The following is a 21,066-nucleotide window of genomic DNA, read 5'->3' on the forward strand; positions in this document are numbered from 1 at the left end:
TGCATTCAGGGACCAAGCTGGCCAATCCTCAGACTTACACGAGTCTGGAGGCTATGGAAGGATTACTGGTTTGGGTATATTCTCAAAAAAACAACCAGTGAATTCCAGAGTGTGTAGTTGTTCTGGACTGTCTTCCGGTAGCTGGCGGAGAAGCTCGGCTCACAGACGGTGTGTGCGAAGTGGACGTAGTCGTCGTGGTTTGGTGACCGCCCATTTGAAGCCTCGATTTTGGCATTTTTTGGTGGTCCACATCTTGGTTTTCAACCAAAGTGACCCCTATTTGGACTGCGGAGGTGATGTAGAGACGCCATCTACGGCTCTGGTGGAGACCTGTCCATCAAAAGGAAGCTCCGCCCTAAAGCACACCGGCTAAGTGAGTTAAACCCCAGAACTCCTTCTGCTGGACCACATGGACCTTTGGCGTGTAAAAGTGAGATGACAAAACTTCTTGCCGAGATACTTCCGCTTTCAAAAAGGTACAATAGATACAGATGTTCTCCTCACTCACTGCTGAGGGTCTGAAACTCAACAGAGAACCCTGCGTGTCCTAGAAAGGTCATGTACCTGACCATTGACCTTTCTATAGCCATATATCCATAAACAACAGCATCCTCCCAAACCAGAGGATCTAAGGCGTTGAACCTTTGAGACCCTGAAACCAGAGCTGTCCATCTCAAACACGACCCGGGACAGCAGGAGGGGAAGGAGATTCTCACGAGAATCAAGGCACAAATCTGAACATGACGGGATGACTTATTGCCCCTCGGTCACACTTGAGCTGTCAAACTGAACCCAACATGCATCATCACTCCTCGTCCAGCACACGAACAAGTGGAGGCGACTACAACCGCCTTGAACCAGTCAGACCACCAAAACCCTGGGGGTATTATAGCAATATTCATTTGTGAAGGTTTTTTATGAAATATTGAAACATATATAGTGTCAGGTGGACATGATCTACAGTGTTGTTTTTTATTTGATCACAATATTGGGAGCAGGCTCCTCTTGGGCTCTGGAGCCAGAGATCCTTTCAGTAGCCGTCCATCGCCGGCATTGGCAAAACAACGAGAGAATTTCACCAGTTATATCCCCCCCGAGGGATTATGATGTCGTGGCAACACGAAGCATCGACCTGCAGGACTCCGGTCATCGAGCCTCCGTCAATACCGCCAAGGAGGCCGTTATGCTTTCAGCATCATTTGTCAGCAGGATCACGCAAAAACTACCGGCGATATTTCCATGAAACTTGGAGGGCGGTGGCATCGTGGGCACCGAAGAGCCGCCCACCCACTGACCGACAAAACAATTAGTACATTTTAAAGTCACAAATGGGAGATATTAGGTCATACTTTTGAGACTGTGAATCCAAAATAATGACAATTAGTGTTATTATTAGAAAAATATCTCACAAAAAAAGTCACAACTTTAAATCTAACCCTGGTTTGCATCTATAATGTAATGTTTTCTATTCCTAACAATATACCCTTCTGGTAACTTTTCTCACGGACAGCATATTCCATAGTATTCTCATGTAGTATTCACTGCCCACCACCAGGACACGAGGTATGAGCCGTTCCACAACTTGAACCCACGAACATGTACGGAGCCAACACCACAGGACTCTGAGGGGGGGGGGGGGGGAAGTAGAAACAGTCCATATAAAGTCTATTTAGGGGGAAGTGAGATCTGATTGGTTCCTATCGGCTGTCCCTCAACCTGTGTGCTGGTTCACAAAACCTCGGCCTGGTAGGCCATCATGGACCAGCCTTCTCTACCCAGGTGTCCAGTAACGACATGGGGGATCCAGGGTCAGAGGCCAGCACCACTTCATGTCCCTGGACCATCTTGAGCACCTGAAATATATATATATAAATCAAACCACATCAAAAACCGCATTCATAAAGAGGTCACGAAGCAGATTAATCGCAACCGAACTCCGCCGGTCGCGCCGTAGCTGAGGAAGTGCTGGGAAATACTGCTGAGGTCAGCTAAGCTGGTAGCGGCTGCAGAACACGCAGAAACACAACGCCCCCCACACACACACACAGGCGCTCTAAGCCTCCGATTTGATTCCTCGGCGTGAGAAGTGAGAGCTGTACAACATCCTGGATAGCTTTGCGCAGCAGACTATGAAATGTGTTGCATCTCCAAGGAAATGTTTTGTCACGACATCCAGTTTGAAAACCCACTTTATGTAATCCGTCAGAAGGTCAGAGGTTTAAATTTATTTCCCAGGTCCCAACATATGTACTTAACTAGATACGTCTGATGGGTTCATGGTGAATAGAGTAACAGAGTGGAACCAGGTGGTTCTTCTAAGGAGCTTCTTCTTCTTCTTTTTTCATCCGTGAAAACAGGCCAAAGCAAAGGAGGCTTTGTTGTTGTGACGCTCGTCAAAAAAAATAAAAATCAGCCCCGCATAAAACACCTGCTCCAACGTCAGAAACACAGCAGAGAAACAACACTTTGAAAATGGATGTGTTCAACCCTCGGCCAGAAAGCCACTGAATGTCTTTAAGGCGTCCCTGTACGGTGTGTGTGTGTGTGTGTGTGACAAGGCTGTACTGTGACATATTGCATAAATCACCACCATCACCACTCTGGTGTTAGAATTACCATCAAACCTAAAATCGTATTAGCATTCTTTGTTATCGACAGTTAGGACTACGTCATCCCCGACAGAAAAGAGAACATTAAGTGCAAGTCAACGGGTATATCCGTGTGTGTGTGTGTGTGTGAGAGCAGCCCTTAGAGGGGCGTCTGTAGCTGTGTGTATTGCTGTGGCGGCGGGGAGGAGGAGGTGTTGGCCGCGTTGGCCAGCTGGGAGGAGGGCGAGTCGGAGAGCTGCAGCGCCTCCAGCTTCTTCAAGTACTCGTCTCGGAGGGCCAGCAGCTCCATGTAGCGCTGCTCCACCGGACTCTGCTGCTGCAACACACACACACAATTTAAAGGTCTCAGATGTAGGTTTTTTCGGAGCGCTCTTCCTCGGTTGGTTGCGAGTAGATGAAACGTCGGCCCTACCTGTTGCCGTATGCGCGGGTTCCAGCGGATGTAGTACGTCACCCACAGCTCTAGGTGGCGCATGCTGGCGACGGGGTACAGGACCCTGCCGGACTCGGGGGTGTAGAAGGGGTTCAGATACATCTCCATCCGGCTGTTGACCAGAGACCACAGGGACTCCGTCTTCGACCGCACGTCCTGCTCAACAGAGGGGATAGGGGGGGAGGGGTTTATGGGATGCAGCAGAAGAAGAAGAGTTGGAGCATTGTTGAGGGCCTCCGGGTCTTACGTGCTGCTCTCGCGCGCTCTGGCAGTTGTAGAGGAAGGTGCCGAAGCGGCAGCTGTAGAGGTGGTCCAGGATGGTCAGCAGGAGGCGCTCGTTGAACTCGAAGGCCGTCGGAAACTGAGAGGAGAGGAAGAGCGAAGAGGAGGAGCCACGTCACAAAGTCTGCCTCAAGAACACAAGTCGCTCGTATTTCACGGGGCTCATAACCGATAGATTTCATTGTCTCCGTTCTGTTCACAAATCACACAACAGGAGTGTCCTTGTGAGAGGTACATGTACTTTGTTGTCACGGTAACGTACGGAGAACCATTGCATACAACATTATAGATGCAAGATATCACATGGAGTTGATAAAAGGTTTAGTGTTGCATATTTATTGTTCTCATCAGCAGCGGTGATGTGAGCTCACGGTCTGTTCTCCAACAGACGGACCACCTGGTACTGAAGGCCTCGTTTCACGTGGAATAAACAGCCATTTAGAGTTGGGTCTGCCGTTGTGCGGTGAACACGTTACTGTGGCCCAGTTCTACCCAGTTTCTTGTGACTGAGCGACCCGATTGTGCCGAGGCGGTGAAAGCAATGCCACAAAGTGCTCGTGACGCACATGGTTAAACTTTAGAATATTAAGATTTGGGCCGTTTAATTGTTTTTTTTCCGTTGAAAGATGCGATTGGTTGAGAGGGTGTTGACTCATCACTGAAGCCTCGGATTTACATATTTATAGACAGTCGTTGCACCGACAACCTTCCGGCTGCTTTAAATAGTCGACTCAGAGGCTTGTTTGTGGCACAGGATTTAAATTGGAATAAACCTGAATTCCTCCCTTAAGCAATAGATGAAGAACATCGGATGCAATCTGACAAATGGAGGTGAACCGCCCCTCAGGATTGACTCAGACGAGTTGAACAAACCTGTTTCGTCATCTGCCACACGCAGTCGATGAACTGGAGGAAGACGGGCGATCGGTCCTGATCGGCGTGGTTCTTGTCGCCGTGGCCTATCCTCTACACACACACACACACACACGATTAACGGATATCTGAGAGCGTATTTCTCGCAGTAAAAAAAATCCATCATTTTAAAAGCATTGCTCACGGAGGCAAACTTGTGGCCAAAGCTGATCCATTCCTTCTCGATCAGCACCTGAAACGACACACAGCAGCACTCGCTGTCATTTCACCACGGCTGACATCCAATCACGTGTAAGCCCACAAACGGTTCTCTGGTGATCCGGTGCTCGGCGGTACTGACCTGGAAGCCCCTGAGCGTGCGGTAGTGGCTGTCCAGCATCAGCATGGCCAGCGAGGTGAGCTGGGCCGTGCGGTCCCAGCCGTCGCTGCAGTGCACCACCACCGAGTTCCCGCTGGAGACCTTGTCTGCTACCTGGATGGCTCCCGACAACACCAGCTGCACACACACACACACACACACACACACTTTAGTTAAGACCACGAGTCAGGAAGAAATCCCAGATGACATCATCATTGTTTTTCCCGTCACCTTGATGTGTTCCAGCCAGTGCGTGGACTCCAGGCTGGACAGCCAATGAGATTCCTCCACGTTGGGGTAGACGATGTCTTTGAGCTTCTTCAGGGACTCCCTCATGACGTGGATGTTCTGGATGTCCAGGAAGACCAGCTCCGCGTTCTGGTACTCGTCGCCCTCGTAGCCTCCTCCCGTGGCCTGGGGGAGGGGGGGGGGGGGCAGCGCGTTTATTTATCGTTTATTTATTCCACAGATGAAAAAGACAATGGGGCATGGGATTCTTTTATTTCCATTGAAAAGCACAGAGCCAGAGACTTAAAGATATCCCCTCGGGCTCGGAGACATTGTGGCGGACATTTTTACAGACCCATCCATGGTGTCCGCCACAATCTTTAAGTGTCTGGTTCAGTGTTATCGCCCTTTTAAAAGTGAACTGAGCCTCATATTTCCGACCTGGTGTAATCTGTCCCTATATTCATTTAAACCCTTCAGCAATTTGGGATTCTCAATGAAGGATATCATTATTTGTCCAAAAGTGAACGCTTCCCTTTAATCAATTTGACAATAAGAACTCCAGAAAAGAAATTGTAAGTGTAATTCTAAATTAATTAACTGTGCGTCTATATATAATATGATATGAATTTCTCTCCACTAATCACGGAGACAGACTTCGACTCATGTTTTACCACGTTTAACCGTTTCAATGTTCTTGCCTAAACCTTTTTTGACTACCTTTTTATGGGATGATAAGCCAGCATGGGTAAGTAAAGCAAAGCCAACAACACGTCCATCTCAAGGTGGCCTTCCTCTTCCTAAAGTCAGATATTAATACTGGGCAGAAAATATACAGAAAATAATATTAAAGGAAGATAAATGCTGTTCATCTTCTTCCCTTGAGGCTTTGGTGAAAGGGGAATCCTCTGGGTGTGATATCTGAACCGGATCACAACACCTAAAAGAAAAGCTCTCCTCTCTGACCTTGTTGGCCACGGCGTTGACGCTGGGCCGGGCGTCGTAGATGGTGAGCTTGGCTGTGTCGTTGGCCTCTCGGATCACGTCCAGGTAGCGCTCGTCGTCCTTGTTCCTCTTCCCCGACATGCCGACCAGAGGCTGGCTGCAGCGCACGATCACCGCCTGGTTCTCCCGGTGGATCCACGACAGAACCTAAGAGAGCCGAGACCAGACGTCACCCTCAATGTGAATAATACTCTAACTTACACTTTGCAGCTTAAACCATCGATCCACGTACACACACTGCCGTTCAAAAGTTTGGGGTCACTTAGAAACGTCCTTTTTTTTCAAAGCACTGTTTTTATCAATGAAGATAACATTAAATGAATCATAAATACTCTCTCAACATGTTAATGTGTAAATGACTATTCTCTGGTGTTTAATGAAGTCTCTACATAGTGTATAGAGGCCCATCTCCAGTGTTCTAATGGTACATTGTGTTATCGCCTTAGAAGAGTAACGGAGGGGTAGAAAACCCTTGAAAAGCCTTATGTGAGCGCAGCTGAAAACAATTACGCTGCTGAGAGAAGCTATAAAACTGGCCTTCCTTTGAGCCACAAGTTTGAAGAACAAGATTAATATTTACAATAAAAATCATTATTTCTAACCGTGTCAATTTCGTGACTATATTTTATATTCATTTTGAAATTAATTTTATAAATACAAGTGTCTGGGTGACCCCGAACTTGTGAACGGTAGTGTATGAAGAGTATGTTTGAGCATCAATTCATTCATTTATTTCTATCTATTAACGTCAAGCAGGCAGCTCACAGCACTACCTAACTACTGAAAGTACCACTACCACGACTACAAGGCAAATAGTCGTTTGCTTCTATTTCAAATGTTCAGAATGTGAAACACAGCTCCTTTAGACGGAGGAGATGTCACATGATTAGTTCAAACATCGAACTGTGATGTGCTGCAAACCAAAATGCGCAGTATATCTTTAAGCATTGTATGTGCATATGTCTGTGATCTATTTTGCCATCCAATCCCACAGAGCAATACTGTCTGTGCATCCTTGAAGATGATGGTGGAAACGTGTACCGGTATGCGTCCTCGTGACCTGAAGGCGGCGACCCTCTTGAGGTCGTCGTCTGAGCTCTTGTAGGGCACCGCGAGCACCGTGGGGTAGGTGTCACACAGCTCGTAGCTCTTGTTGAACACTATGCGCCACTTGTCGTTAGGCAGTCCCTGTAAAAGACAAGCGTCGCCATCGGTTACGGCCTGAAACACAAGAGGACGTCGCAGCGGGAGCCGAGGGGACCGGCGTGAAGGGATTGCTGCTCACCTGCCGCCTGAACTCCTCCATGGGCTTGTAGATGTCCCAGCCTTCTGTGGCGTACTTCTCCTGAGTCACGTATGCAAACAGCGGCTGGACGGAGGCAGAGCAGGAGACTTCAACCCTTTGGGCTCGGTGACCCGAGGACACAACACAAGGTTCTCAAAGGTTCTAAAAGGTTCTCTAATGGGGACGTGACGCCCACCAGTGGGCTGTCACGTGTGTGTTGATGTGTTTTGGTTTTCATGTGTAGCTAACATGAGTTTACAGTGAGCACACGTTACGGACTGACGAGCCTTTACATGGGTGTAGGCAGGGACGTGCGGTCAGGGGTAAAAAAAAGTTTAAAATTAAAATAAAAAATTAAATAATGATATCAAATTAATATTAATATTTGTCCACCGATCTTTATGTATGATTAATTTCGAACATGTTATAGTCAAAATCGCTGAATTTGCCTATTTCCTGTTCAAACACAGGATGAAACGAGAGTTGAGGCGACGAGTTGAGCCTTACCTCTGATTGCGCAATCCATCACAAACTGGGTTGATGCGATTGGCCCGTGCGGGTTGCCGTATCTCTGCATGTCGCCAATATAATGTTTGCAGATATGTTTATTTGCCCTGATAATCCACAGTCTGGCTAAGGTCTTTAACCATTACACTTTAATGTTTGTAAGTGACATATTTAGTTTTGCTGATGGGAAATAAAACCGCAGTGAAAAGGCGCAGGGTGAGGTGATAATATTCTGCCTCACTGAAGGGGGCGCTAGTGAGCCAACGGGTACTTGTTGTTGCTTCTTCTTCGCAGAGGCGCCAGGCGAGTAAAGTCCGTTTGTTTTTGTATTTTGCTACGTCAGACTGCCAAAATGGAAGAGGATTATATATCTAAGCTTAAACAGTTCTCAAAACTGGACTTTCAGTCAAAAGTGGACGTGATTAACACAGGTAGACCAACGCCGGAGCTAAAAGGTTTGCTTCAAACTTTCTTACCTTTACGTATCTGTAATATGTACCGTGTTCGTGTGTGCGCGTGTGTGTTGTGTGAAGAATGCTGATGAGACACGAAATAACCAGTAGCCAATTGAATAAGCTACCCTTTTGGGATTATATATTTGTAAATCTGACACTAAAGGAGTCAGTGCCTCACCAACCATGAACCTCACCGCACGTCACTGGGTGTAGGGTGCGTTGGGGTTTGTAACCAGCAGGGGGCGATGTGGAGCGGTATTTAACTACGGACCAGGTTGTCAGGCAGGAGAAGTGATTTGTTACTTGTTGCGGTCTGTTTGTTATTGTGTAAAAAAAAAAACCTTGACAATGGAGGTGTCAGGTCGAAAATTGAGGTAGACGGTGGAGGTAGAAGTTGGAGGTAGAAGGTAGAGGTGGAAGGTAGAGGTAGAAGATGGAGGTAGAAGGTAGAGGTAGAAGATGTAGGTAGAAGGTAGAGGTAGAAGGTAGAGGTAGAAGATGTAGGTAGAAGGTAGAGGTAGAAGGTGGAGGTAGAGGTAGAAGGTAGAGGTCGAAGGTAGAGGTAGATAAGATAAGATAAGATATATACTTTTATTAATCCCCAAGGGGAAATTAGTTCTCTGCATTTAACCCATCCTTAGTTATTAAGGAGCAGTGGGCTGCAGTGATGCGCCCGGGAAGCAACTGGGGGTTCAGTGCCTTGCTCAAGGACACATCGACTTGCAACAACTAATGGGGAGAGCCGGGATCGAACCGACAACCTTGGGGTTGCAGGACGACCCCCTTACCCCACTGAGCTACAGCCGCCCCAGAAGAGGTAGAAGGTGGAGGTAGAAGGTAGAGGTATAAGATGTAGGTAGAAGATGGAGGTAGAAGGTAGAGGTAGAAGGTGGAAGTAGAAGGCAGCCTCACCAGACCGTGTGACAGGGGGAAGGCGTGTTTGAAGAGCAGCTCAAAGATATCTCTTCTGCTGTGACCTTCCTGCTTCAAGGCAAACCTCAAGTTCCTCATGTCCTATTACACACACACACACACACACACACACACACACACAATGTAAGATACAAGTCCAAACTTCAGAAGCATCTCCTTCAGACTGCAGGTCATTGCTTTCCCATCAAATGCCTCGTGTCCTTCTGGTCACATGACATGTGTTCCTCTGTCCCTTCTGGAGAAGGCTCCTCCTCTTCTTCCCTTTCTGTCTATGTGTACAGATCGTAAAGCCCTCTGAGGGACATTTGTAATTTGTGAGAATGGGCAATACAAAATAAACTGAGTTGATATAATATTATTATTCACCACGTTTAGATACATCTTTAACAGTCCTAATGTAACTACCACATAATCATTATGTCCTTTTCAAAATCAAGTGTGTATATATATATATATATAACACACCTTGCATGTGATGTCCAAGCCGTAGGAGTTTTCTCCTCTGCTCGACGCTCCGCCCATCTTCTCCACCCGACTGATGGCACAGAGAGGAATGTCCAACGCCATCACCACATCCTGAGAGATAGAGGCAGCATGTTCACACACACACACACACACACACACACACACACACACACACACACACACACACACACACACACACACACACACACACACACACACACACACACACACACACACACACACACACACACACACACACACACACACACATAGAGACACACACACACACACACACAGAGACACACACACACACACACACACACACACAGAGATGGACACAGAGACACACACACACACACACACACACACAGAGAGACAGACACACACACACACAGGACTCACAGCATCCGAGCTCTTGAAGTGGAGTCTGTATTTGGTGATCAGCACTTTGCCCTTCACCGCCCCGTTGAAGGGACAGATGTAGATGATGTCTTTGTCTGAGGACAGAGGAACACAGACGGCGTTGGTGTGTTTCTCCACCTTCTCTCTCAAAAGCCTCCACCAGGTGACCCGTCAGGTGATGACCACATGTCGGACTTTCCAGTCAAACTGTTCCCAGTGCGGCAGAAACCACTGCAGCTTTAAGTGGAGACACGTTACACAATAAAACAACAACATTGCAGTCCGATGTCTCGGATGCGTCCGTGTGACGTCTGACAGGCGGCATTATTCCCGTCTGCAATAACAACTCTGCAGACACTCGGCAGATCCTGGAACTCAGTGAGAATCACTCCGGCCGAGAGGAGGGAAGTCCATTACTGTCTGACAGGAAGTTCAGGTGACAAGATATCTCGTATCGAGTGTCGAGTTCAGAGCAGACAGGAAGCGTTAGCTTATGATGAAGACCGGGAGCGGGGGGGGGGGTTGTTTGGGAGTTTTTCCTGAGCCGATGTGAGGTTCTGGGACAGGGATGTCTATGTGTTCAGATTGTTAAGCACTCTGAGACTAATTAGTAATTTGTGAAAATGGGCTAAACAAATAAACTGAATTGAATTCTAAAGCTCACTGATTGGCCGTACGTGTAATTATTAGGCGTCCTGCGTGGCGATTGGTTTAAGTGCAGCGGACGATCAACCAACCAGACTTGTCGGACCAAACCCAACCCGGACCCCCTCCACTACCCAGCATGCCGCTGGCTGTCTGGTCTTGAGGGGCGGACAGCAGCACAGAGAGCAGGACTCCGAGAGAGAGGGGGGGGGGCTTTTTCCCCCTCACGTTTCATTTTTAATGTGAAGTTGTCGGCCATATTGTCGGCCAAAAGAATAGTTTTTTACAGATGCTAATTCAAGGGGAAAATTGCACTTGTTTGTTAAATCTCTGCAAGAACCGACATGTACAACATTATTTTGGGTGCTGTAATTATTTTTGGGCTGAGCACAGCTCCACACTGAGCACCACACGGTCCAGGCCCGTATACCTACTGGTAAGAGGAAGGGAAGTGTGTAGTTTGCTCCCTTTAACGCAAACAGTCGTACAAGAAAACTACAAATATCACAGCACTTTCACTACAATAACACCCTTTGTCCACACACACACACACACACACACACAAGAGACATGACTCACCGATGATTCTCTCCTCGCCCGGCAGCAGAGCCACATCGGCTAACAACTCCATCTTCACAGACTCTCTGGACATCTGCAAACAACAACACACAGAACTGAACAACAGCGCGCACGGCAGTAACACGCTTTCATTTAAAGGGACACGTATGTCACATGTTATCTCAGCGTCGGAAATACACGAGGGCAAAGGGCAAAACTGCACCTAAGAAATATAATGTTGCCCCTGATATCAGAGGGGCAACGGATGCCTACAGAATTTAGATGATTGAATAGCCTTTTGTTTTTGTTGTGTGTGGTGTGTGTCCTATCTGTATTGCCTGTACTAGTTATAGGTACACACAAAATAAATCAATAAATATCATTCTGTATTATAAAAAACAAAAGAAATAAGTTATAATTGTTAAGATGTTTAAAAAAATGTAATAAGAATTAATAACCACGAAGAAATAAGAATAAAATTAAATATGATTGTCCGATTCATGCTTTTTGTTTTTTGTTCCAAAAAATCTAAGAAAACAATTTGAATCTGTAGACTACTGCCTAATAGTCTTATTATTGTCTAATAGTCATATTACTGCCTAATAGTCTTATTATTGTATAATAGTGTTATTACTGCCTAATAGTGTTATTACTGCCTAATAGTCTTATTATTGTCTAATAGTGTTATTACTGCCTAATAGTCTTATTATTGTCTAATAGTGTTATTACTGCCTAATAGTCTTATTATTATCTAATAGTGTTATTACTGCCTAATAGTCTTAATATTGCCTAATAGTGTTATTACTGCCTAATAGTCATATTACTGCCTAATAGTCTTATTATTGTATAGTAGTGTTATTACTGCCTAATAGTCTTATTACTGCCTAATAGTCTTATTATTGTCTAATAGTGTTATTACTGCCTAATAGGGATGGGTATCGTTTGGGTTTTTTCCGATACCGGTGCTAAACCGGTACTTTTAAAACGATACCGGTGCTAAACGGTGCCTGAACCGATACTTTTTTTTAAAAACGCACAATGAGGACATTAAAAACCTCTTTGGCCATATTCCCTGTAGAAGCCGTTATCATGGAGCACTGACAAACAACAGATATCAGACCGTTAACATACACAATATATGTTCTCCATTATATGATGTGATATGTATTGTCATGTGCAGCCTTTATAGGGTTAATCCTGTCACTGTTTTGATGGGCAAAGAGAACAATCAATCAGAGGTACTGAAGATGACACGTGACAAATAAAGTTTCGCTTCTGACAGCGAGAGTTACAATGAAACAAAGTGATGCCCCACGGTCTTTATTCCTCCGTCATTATATTCCCGGTAACACCGGGTATACAGCCGGGACCGCTGGACATCAACACATCTGCTAGCAGACTGTTACGCTCGTAGCTAGCGCTAGCTCCGAGCTAGCTTAAACATGGTTATAATGGCTAATTTATTATTTCTTGGGCTACTTTTATGAATGCAAGACTTGCAATCAACGATACGGTACTAATCTGAGTTAAGGCTGCTCGTCATAATCGGTCTCCACGTGTTCAGGGGGACCGGTAACGGTCTCCCCATCGATCCCAGCCTGACGCTGGTGTGCTCCACACGGGTTCACGTAGTCACACACGGCGCAGCCTCCGCTGTCAAACTTAAATATGAGAGGCTCGTAACCTGCTGACAGGGCGGAGTCACCAGAGAAGTTCACAACAATAGTTTTTTTCAATTTCAATCGGCTCAGGCACCGGAAAGAAGCACCGGAATGTGTGTTGCGTTTCGGTCCGGGTAATACCGGTTGTATTGGAACCGGTACCACATTGGCACCGGTTTCCGGTACCCAACCCTACTGCCTAATAGTCTTATTATTGTCTAATAGTGTTATTACTGCCTAATAGTCTTATTATTGCCTAATAGTGTTATTACTGCCTAATAGTCATATTACTGCCTAATAGTCTTATTATTGTCTAATAGTGTTATTACTGCCTAATAGTCTTATTATTGTCTAATAGTGTTATTACTGCCTAATAGTCTTATTATTGACATTTTTATGACAATTGCTCATATACTGTAAACCTAAATTATTATTTTTGTCAGTTTCAAAAAGTGCCCCCAATTTATTTATGAATACCCCTGGAGTTCAGTCAGTTGGGGCAAGAAATGCCTCCTAAAATATAAGTACATTTCCTCCCCTGCGTTATCGAGAGTTCTTTTCTGTATTTCCAGTCAACACCAGAAACTCTTTTTAAGATGTTGAACCTCCGAGCCGTGACACGGAGGATTTAAGGAGCTCAGCAACTAAACTCACGCCACTGCTCCTCATCCTTACTTGGAATTTGAGCTTATTAATTTAATCATCGTTCCTTCTATTGACATTCGGGTTTGTTTATTCTTCCCCTGAACGGTTCCGTTCAGTGAGCATTAGGAAATATGTTTTTTTATCATTGATCCTTGTTATTGTACATTATGAATACCTATTTACATACTTCATAAAAAGGGAAACCCTACAACTGACTCCTCTTCATCAGGCCTGATGGTGTCGTGTTGTGCGGCTCGTAGGGATGTACCCCAGAGTACAAAGCGCCATATTCATAATGTTGAGATTAAAATGTTTATATTAATACCGAGGCCGGGTGCTTGGAGTGTTTTAAACAAAATGCTCCAAGCACTTCTGGTTGAAACTTTTTCGATACGACCACTGAGCGTCAGCCCCCGGGTCACGTGACCAGCTGGCCCTCTCACTGGCTTCTCATGCCGTGTGAAGTATGAGTAAACGTCTCTCAACCTGAACAGAACCGCGCCGATTCACCTACACTGGAGATGTGTGGGGCCAAGGGGCTGGAGTTGTAGACGGAGACTGGTGAGGCCATCGCTCAGGGAGGGGGGCGGGGCTTCCACAGGCTGAGGAAGACACACACACACACACACTTTTATTCTGTCACTTTAACATTAGACTGTCGGTAAAGATCCATCAGCAGAATACACATGATGCTGCATACTCGCTTTTTGAGTTTTACTCGCTTTTCGCATCACTCGCGCCTTAGAGGGGGCGGGGCGTATCTCTGTGGCTTTACTCCGTGGAAACAGTTATGTTTTTCCTTCATCCAGTTCTACTTTATAGTTGTTGAGGACATCCCACAAACATCTGAACATCCAACGCCCTCGTGTTTGGGTTCATAACATTAATATATATATACACACATGACATCACCCGGAGGCTCACACAGCTCGGTGACTTTCACCTCTAGTCTGAATGTCTCTTCCAGCTCCACTAGAGCAGCAGTTAGATTCACCAGCGGCGGAGCAGCTCAACGATGATTGGCTCTCACAACTCGGTGGCGGGCGAATTTTTTTGCCAAAGTTGAAATATTTTCAACTTGAGGCGAAAGAAGCGAACATTTTTGTCTACCACTCGCAACCACTCGTGTCTCTACGTGGACTTTGCATGGGATCCACTCGTTTGAAAAATTCTCAGCGCTTTTGGTGTGAACGCAGCTTGCGAAACATCAGAACATCTTCAAAACAGCCGCGTGGCGTCAGATGAGAGCTCGCCATTAATGCGGCCATCAGTCAGTCTGCACTTTGGATTTCTTTACCAAATTGGTGGCAACGCCGTATGAATATTACATGGCACGATGCCTTCCTGGGAGTTAAATAACGTGGTGTAATGGAAAGAGAAAAGGGCATTGCACTCGTATGAATAATTGATGCCATTAGAGGTTACTGAGGCTGACCCTGAAGCGGAGACCGTCGCCATGGCTAATCATTGTTTTTTTTACATAAATGTTTTACCCCGTGAAATATGGAATAGTATTGGCACGTTAAACACGCAAAGTTATTCTCACGGCTCTGTTACGAGTCTACGGACTCGGCGCTGACCCAGGTTCTGAAACAGATCAATACAGAACTATAACGCTGCCCCTGACATCACGAGGAGAGGGGCAACTAATGCCCCCATCGTTTAGATAATGTAATAGTGTTTTGTTTTTGTTCCGTGTTGTGTATCTACATTGCCTGTACTAGGTAGGTACACAAAACAATCTAATAAATATTATTTTTATTTATTCAATTGAATTGATAAGTCGTTTATAAATGTAATAATAATAAATAACCACAAAGAAATAATAATAAAATTGAATGTGATTGTCTGATTTATGTTTTCTGTTGTTTAGACTCCTGCCTAATAGTTTAATTACTGCCTAATGGTGTGTTCACACCGGACGTTGAGCAGCTCCGCTCGTCATCGTCCTGCCGGTTGAAAAAATTGAGGAAAAGATTATTGTCGTAGTCTGTGGGCACCCCGAACTTTACGATACAACTCTTTATGCTTACCGAAACCGGAGCGATAAAGATGAAGTGTGGAAGAAGGTCGGAGAAGCCGTGGGACTACCTGGTAAGTTTTGAATGTATGTATTTGCTTTTATTCTCGCTATTTGTTGTACTTTACTATGAACCAACCGCCGGCATATGTGTTTTCATGGCAGGAGATCTGCCGCCGGAGGTGGAAAAGTCTCAGAGACACGTATCAAAGAGAGAAGAAGAGAGAGAGAGAGAGAAGCGCAGTGGGAGTGCAGCTTGGTCCACTAAAGTGTAAGTAGTCTGCGGTCCTGTCGTTCCTCGACCCATTTATTACTCCGCCCCCGACGCGTCTGGTGTGAACACACTTTTTTCGACGCGCGTCGAGACTGCTGCGTCAGACGCGTAGAGAATTTTTTCGACACGTCCGGTGTGAACGCACCATAATAGTCTTATTATTGCTATTTCTATGACAATTGCTCATATACTGTCAGCCTAAATAAGTATATTTAGTTCAATGTTATTTCACAAGTTTCAAAAAGTGCCCCCAATTTCTTTTTAAATGGCCCTGGATTTCAGTCAATGGGGGAAAAACGTGCCCCGTAAAAATGATGTAAATGTCCTCCCCTGATGGCAGGTGTTTTATTGTGTAAGCTGGTAGAGGCCACAGTCCTTGTGACCATGTGTTTATAAGCCCACAAAGAACGGGCTACCGCTGTTATTACTTTGGATTGTTGCACCTTTTGTAACCGTTGTCTTTGTTTCCATAACAAGGAAAACACCTGGAAGTCTGTTCGGTTTGTTCTCGTGTCTCATTGGGACTAAACTTGACTTTAATGTCGTGTCACGGACCTTGAAAGCTTTTATAAAGTGAACAGCAGAAAGACGGCTCGTAAATCCAGAGCCGGAAGGTGAACAGTCTCAAGTTTACTTTTAACTTAGACGTTATGAACGCTGCGTCACAGAGCTTATATACTGCTCCAAAGCTGATCTGCACCTTTTAATGATACCTTTTAAATCTACATATTTTTAGGGGGCATTTTTTGCCCCCACTGATTGAAATCCAGGGGCATTATAAATAAATTAGAGGGAACTTTTTTGAAACTTGTGAAATAACATTTAACCTTATTTAGGCTTACAGTACATGAGCAATTGTCATAAACATGGCAATAATAAAACTATTAGGCAGTAGTCTACAGATTCAGAGTATTTTGTTATTATACAAAACATAAATCAGACAATCATATTACATTTTTAAACAACTATAACTTATTTTAGTTTTTTATAATACAAAATTGTATATATATATTGATATATATTAATATATCAATATATATATTTATGTGTACAGTTCAGGCAATACAGAGGATAGACAAAACAAAGAACAAAAACAAAACACTATTTAATGAAATAATTATTAGAGGAAATTACAGGGGTATGTGTTAGTAAATTAGCATAATTATTGGAGGAAATTACAGGGGCATGTGTTGCCCCCCTCCTAGTGATATCAGGGGCAACATTACATTTCTGAGGGGCAGTTTTGCCCTTTGCTCTGGTGTAGCTCAATATTACATCAACATGGTCCATACATGGCACCACAATGAGGCCATTACTGCCATATGCATCATCAATAATGAACCAACTAGTCCTTCTCTGCTTACTGAGCGCACACATAAAGGTAAGGGGAGTAATAGGTGTTCAGTGTACTTGGGGGGGGGGGGGGGGGGGCAGTAACAGCTCATATCCATGTGGCACCAGATCCAAGCTGTCGCTCAGCTGTAGCCATGGAAACACCTCTATATCAGAAGTCTAGAGGGGATAAACTCTTCTTAAAGGGCCAGAGACCTGTTGACTTTAAGTGGGAGCAGCAAGTTAGCGGGCTAACTTTTGAATTAACTCTGGATTTCTTGTACAATGAAGCTGGCTCGCATCTAACCGAGATATACACTACCGTTCAAAAGTTTGGGGTCACTTAGAAATGTCCTCATTTTTCAAAGCACTGTTTTTTCAATGAAGATAACATTAAATGAATCATAAATAGACTACATATTTAATGTGTAAATGACTATTCTCTGATGTTTAATGAAGTCTCTACAGAGGTGTGTAGAGGCCCATCTCCAGTGTTCTAGTGGTACATTGTCTTATCGCCTTAGAAGACTAACTGAGGGGTAGAAACCCCTTGAAAACCCTTTTTATGTGAGCGCAGCTGAAAACAGTTATACTGGTGAGAGAAGCTATAAAACTGGCCTTCCTTTGAGCTACAAATTTGAAGAACTCAATTAATATTTCAAATAAAAATCAGTATTTCTAACCTCGTCAATGTCTTGACTATATTTTCTATTCATTTGATAAATAAAAGAGTGAGTTTTCATGGAACTTGTCTGGTTGACCCCAAGCTTTTGATCGATAGTGTTTATGTGTGGTGAGCTACACTTCCAGACGTCAACCTCCAGCTCCGTAGATTAAAGCTCCGCCCTAAATCACACTCTGCTCTTTATCCTGACTTGTATGGGGGTTTTGCCAGGCTGGTTTAAAGACAAAACAAATTGCAGGGAGGAGTTGTACCAACTGTAGCAGAGATCTGCGGATCGCTGCAGGCGACAAGCTCTCCTGAGGCTCACAGCGTGACCCGGCTTGTCGTTTTCCCGAAGGATCGAGTGCCATAAACATAGGATGCTACATTTTCCCACAATGCAATTCAACAGCAGATCTTCATTTGGCCCTCCCTGCTTGGCGGATGCTCACAGGTTAAATACCCAGCTTTCTATTAAATCTCCAGAGCGCAACTGCAACTCAGAAACACCATTTGAATTGAGAATATTGCAAATATGTCAGTCAAAAGAAGAGACAGAATGTTGGATTTTGGAAAGGTTAAATCCTATTTGAATGAGGTTTGATGAATGTGTTCAAAACAAAAGTTAGAAACCATTGTTTTATTCTGCTCAGAGTGCTACACAATGAACCTTTGTGAACTTTAGGAGGGGAGAGGGGGTGAGAAACAGAGACACAGAGGACAGTTGGTGATTAAGAGGGCAAGACTTCTCACAGAGAGAAAGTTGAAGAGAAGTGAAACTGAAACATGTTGAAATCATGCCATGTGATTTTAGAGATTTTAATTCATCCACTGCCACCAAAGACAAATATAGAAAAAGACAAAAAACAGGTTCACTAATCGGGAGCGATTGATTGAGATTAGATAAAAGGGAGGCTTTTGGTTTTGTGGCTCACGGTGGAGCAAACACACCCTCAGAGGTTTGTGGTTGTGGACAGAATATTGATATTGAGTTTCGGCTCGCAAGAGAGAGAGGATCAGGTATTTAGCATCAAAGCTCACATTAAGTGAAACTACCAGCATTGAAGGCTTCCTCCTTCTGGGAAAGCTTGTGGGGCAGCAGGGTGTAGTTTTAATGAGTGAACTAATTATACGCCTGGTGAACGGAGGAAACTAGAATCGCCACTTCCTGTATCTTAGGGCTGGGTATCGGACGTCAACACTGGACACGTCTGTAGCTCTGAGGGTTGAAAACTGTTGAGGACGGAAATCCAAATACATTGTTCTGATAATCTGTAGTATTACTTCAGAACTGGGGATTTTAAACATGAATTCAGATTTTTTTCTTTTCTTAAAAAGGAGAACACCCATGAATTCATAACTTAACGAATAGTGTTGGATCAAGTTATTAACTATTTTGTTGTAATTCTATATTTTCTCATTTTAGATTGCATGTTATTCATTTTTTAATTTGTTATTTGTAGATTTAAAAAAAAAAGTATATTCCTCAGTGTTCTTTGTTTTGGTATTTGGCCCTAAAACTCATAGCTTTCCGTGCAGAAAGTGAATCTTCGTCTCACTAACATGGCTAAATTTGGGAGAATCTCCAGAACCTTTGCAACCCAAGATGAGGCCTCCCCTCCACAACCTCTCCATCACCATGGAGAACACCGGGGTGTCCCCATGGTTGTGACCCTGGACCACTAGCTGTCAGGTCGTGGTCCTGGTCTAGGCTCTAGTCTCGAGTTTTGGAATCCACCACTTTGTGTAAGTCGCTTTGGATAAAAGATGAGCTACGTAAACAGAATATAAGGTAAGAACTTATCCGCAAACAATTGAATAATAATACTGCTAAAGTAAACAGCGCCTTGTTTACTGATCACAAAGTGCAAGATCACCATCTGTAATCACGGTAACTTCACATCAAATAATAAAAGGACACTAAAATGTCAAAACGACCAACAAATAAATCAGGTGTCCACATGAACAAATATAGATTAGAGCTATTTCTGTTAGCATATATAGATATATATATATTGCAAAACACACACGCTCACTTCGACAACACAGATTTATCTGTAAAAACTTGATTTTCTCTGCGAAGATCCCTAAAATTGATAATATCGCGATATGACGTTTGAAGTTCGAAATGCTTGTTTTTGTTGAAGGGGGCTGAAAGGCGCGTGGCACAGGGGGTTACACGGGGAGCTCGCGCGGTGCCCACGGGCTCGCGAGCCCTGACAGCAGCGGGGCGGACCGAAGGGGGGCTTTTGTGGGGTTTCGCTCTCTGGGTCGCGCTCCGCGTCAGAACCGGGTCGCGCTCGAGGCTTTATTCGAGCACGCGGACCAGTTCTCACGCGGAGTGGAGAAGAAAACAGATATACCAGAGAACCCTCAACTGAACTTTTCCAACTTAGCCATTCCAACAGACACAGCTGTGGAGTTGCACCAGGAAATAGCGGAGGCCTAGACGCTACGGCGGCTTGTTCCATCCGAAATTCGGGCGTTTTCCGACCCACAGTATACAGAAACCTCCGGCAAGACCCTCCAAAGGACCCCCGATGGGGACTCGGGGGGCCTCGTCGCGGCCAAATGTCTTAACTTACCCGCAAAGTGCGATTCTCCCGAGCCTGAATGTCGGATCTGTTTCCCTCAGACCACAGCAGGAACTTGCCCGACGTCACGTGCCGGGCTGTCATGGCGCTGATTGGCTGGTTGTCAAACTGGAGCTCACGGGGGATGAAGGGAAATGTAGTTTTCAGAATGGGTTGCCATATTACGTTTGTTCCTTTTAGCGTCTGTTTGATGTGACGGTTTTGTCTGTTGATGATCTGACTGCAGTAATAAATAAAATATTCAGTCCACGCAAAATGGACATATTATGATATATATATTTATGTATATATACTATATGTATATATATGTATATAAATATACATATATATGTCTATATATATATGTATATATATATGTATGCATATATATAGAAATACTACATATGTATAAACATATGTATATATATGTGTATATATACATATACAGGACTGTCTCAGAAAATTAGAATATTGTGATAAAGTTCTTTATTTTCTGTAATGCAATAAATAAATAAAAATGTCATGCATTCTGGATTCATTACAAATCAACTGAAATATTGCAAGCCTTTTATTCTTTATTTATTGCTGATTATGGCTTACAGCTTAAGAAAACTCAAATATCCTATTTCTAAATATTAGAATATCATGAAAAAGTATACTAGTAGGGTATTAAACAAATCACTTGAATCGTCTAATTAACTCGAAACACCTGGAAACACATTTTCAAATGTTTGATTTTGTTTTGCTGTTATAAATCTTTTTTTTAACTTGGTCTGAGGAAATATTCAAATTTTATGAGATAGGATTTTAGAGTTTTCTTAAGCTGTAAGCCATAATCAGCAATATTAAAAGAATAAAA

The 21,066-nt window shown here is 44.2% G+C and overlaps 1 protein-coding gene across 2 annotated transcripts; it reads right to left on the reverse strand.

Moving 5' to 3' along the window:
- Positions 1-2,171: 2,171 nt before the first annotated feature.
- Positions 2,172-20,287, reverse strand: mtm1 (myotubularin 1). 2 transcript variants are annotated; one of them, XM_056442800.1, is made up of 16 exons: positions 20,220-20,287; positions 13,859-13,946; positions 11,060-11,132; positions 9,836-9,930; positions 9,434-9,544; positions 8,948-9,049; positions 7,074-7,157; positions 6,830-6,976; positions 5,750-5,935; positions 4,787-4,969; positions 4,538-4,693; positions 4,382-4,429; positions 4,198-4,290; positions 3,290-3,403; positions 3,022-3,198; positions 2,172-2,922 (listed from the first exon to the last, which is right to left on the reverse strand). In XM_056442800.1, exons 2-16 carry the CDS (start codon positions 13,913-13,915, stop codon positions 2,749-2,751), a joined length of 1,800 nt encoding a protein of 599 aa, XP_056298775.1. In that variant the 5' UTR covers positions 13,916-13,946; positions 20,220-20,287; the 3' UTR covers positions 2,172-2,748. The 2 variants fall into 2 exon arrangements, with proteins under 2 accessions (XP_056298775.1, XP_056298774.1); XM_056442799.1 differs by having other exon boundaries at positions 2,172-2,925.
- Between the last annotated feature and the right edge of the window lie 779 nt (positions 20,288-21,066).

The sequence above is a fragment of the Pseudoliparis swirei genome, chromosome 21 (assembly GCF_029220125.1).
Source record: "Pseudoliparis swirei isolate HS2019 ecotype Mariana Trench chromosome 21, NWPU_hadal_v1, whole genome shotgun sequence".
NCBI lineage: Eukaryota > Metazoa > Chordata > Actinopteri > Perciformes > Liparidae > Pseudoliparis > Pseudoliparis swirei.